Here is a 1291-nt window from a genome sequence, read left to right on the forward strand (position 1 = left end):
CTAAATCTATATCTATACATATATACATATCTATAAATATAGTATATATAATTCTATTTATATTTATATATATGTATATACATATATATATATATGTGTGTGTGTGTGTGTGTGTGTGTGTGTGTACATACATACATACATACATACATATAGATAGATAGATATCTATAGATATATAGATATATATATATATTCGAATGTTTACATACATATATGGATGAACTATGGAGTAGATCCAGATGATTTTTATCGTCATCGTGTGATCACAGATTAGAATATTACTCTAATCTATGATCTCACCGAGGAAGTTAAACAATCATCTGTCCTACTCCCAGTTCTTTTCATAGACAACCAAGGTTAACTATAAAAAGACGATAGATAGGGTACTGTCCATCATCTATTATTCCTTCTACTTTAGAAGTGTTGGCTCTCCTTCGCAAAATGTACACCATTGTATCACCATGAATAACGAACAGAATATCCAGGCTGCACAGCAACGACTAGAAGCACTACTACAACAACTAGACCAACGTGAACAAGCACTTCGTGAACATCAGCAACGAGACGAGCGTAAACAGCCTGATCCCCGGGCAGAGGTGGATGCCATACGACTGGAGATCGAAAAGCGAGGATACGCCGTACCCGGACCTGGTCGTGGATCCCTATTCAAACTCCGAGTGGAGATACCAGGAGTATCTGCCTCGGATCACATCAATAACACCCTTCAGAATCCAGCGTTATCAGAAAGCGATTGGAGCACGGGAACGGCATTAGAAACCAATACTGGGATCTGGTGTCGAGACAATATCCGGTACAAGGAAGGCCTCAGTGACGCCCCCACCCAAACACCCGATTGGTACAAGGGACAACGCCCCGCCGTCATCAAAGAACTTGATAACATAATCAACTGGGCAATTTTTTTTAGCCCACGGATTAAGACAAATTCATCTAAGAGGCCTGACAGCCGATCACCGCGAAGAAGCTTACAACGGCCTCATCTTGGCTCTTATTTGCGATTTCGGTCAAGTGGTAGAACTCAAGGAACTTCGCGTTCGAAAGGGAGCCGATTTCGCATCACTGGTTGAATGCCAATCTCGCCAACAACATCACAACACGTCCGCTATTGCCAAATACGTAAAACAATCAACAAAACGTCAGCACGAAATCGACTTAGCTCGCGCAGGTAAGGAAGGTACGGAAGCAGACAAAGCCTATATATATATATATATACGTATATACGTATATATATATATATNAATGTGAATATATATATATATATATATACTCTATC

At 39.8% G+C, this 1291-nt stretch overlaps 1 protein-coding gene across 1 annotated transcript; it reads left to right on the plus strand.

Annotated features, from left to right (window-relative positions):
• Window positions 1-405: 405 nt before the first annotated feature.
• Window positions 406-1085, plus strand: SARC_16461 (hypothetical protein; the record flags this gene model as incomplete). The annotated part of the gene is made up of 1 exon (XM_014289434.1): window positions 406-1085. The coding sequence occupies exon 1, from the start codon at window positions 462-464 to the stop codon at window positions 1083-1085; it is 624 nt and encodes a 207-aa protein (XP_014144909.1). The 5' UTR covers window positions 406-461.
• Window positions 1086-1291: the final 206 nt, after the last annotated feature.

This window comes from Sphaeroforma arctica (assembly GCF_001186125.1).
Source record: "Sphaeroforma arctica JP610 unplaced genomic scaffold supercont1.8124, whole genome shotgun sequence".
NCBI classification, from domain to species: domain Eukaryota; class Ichthyosporea; order Ichthyophonida; genus Sphaeroforma; species Sphaeroforma arctica.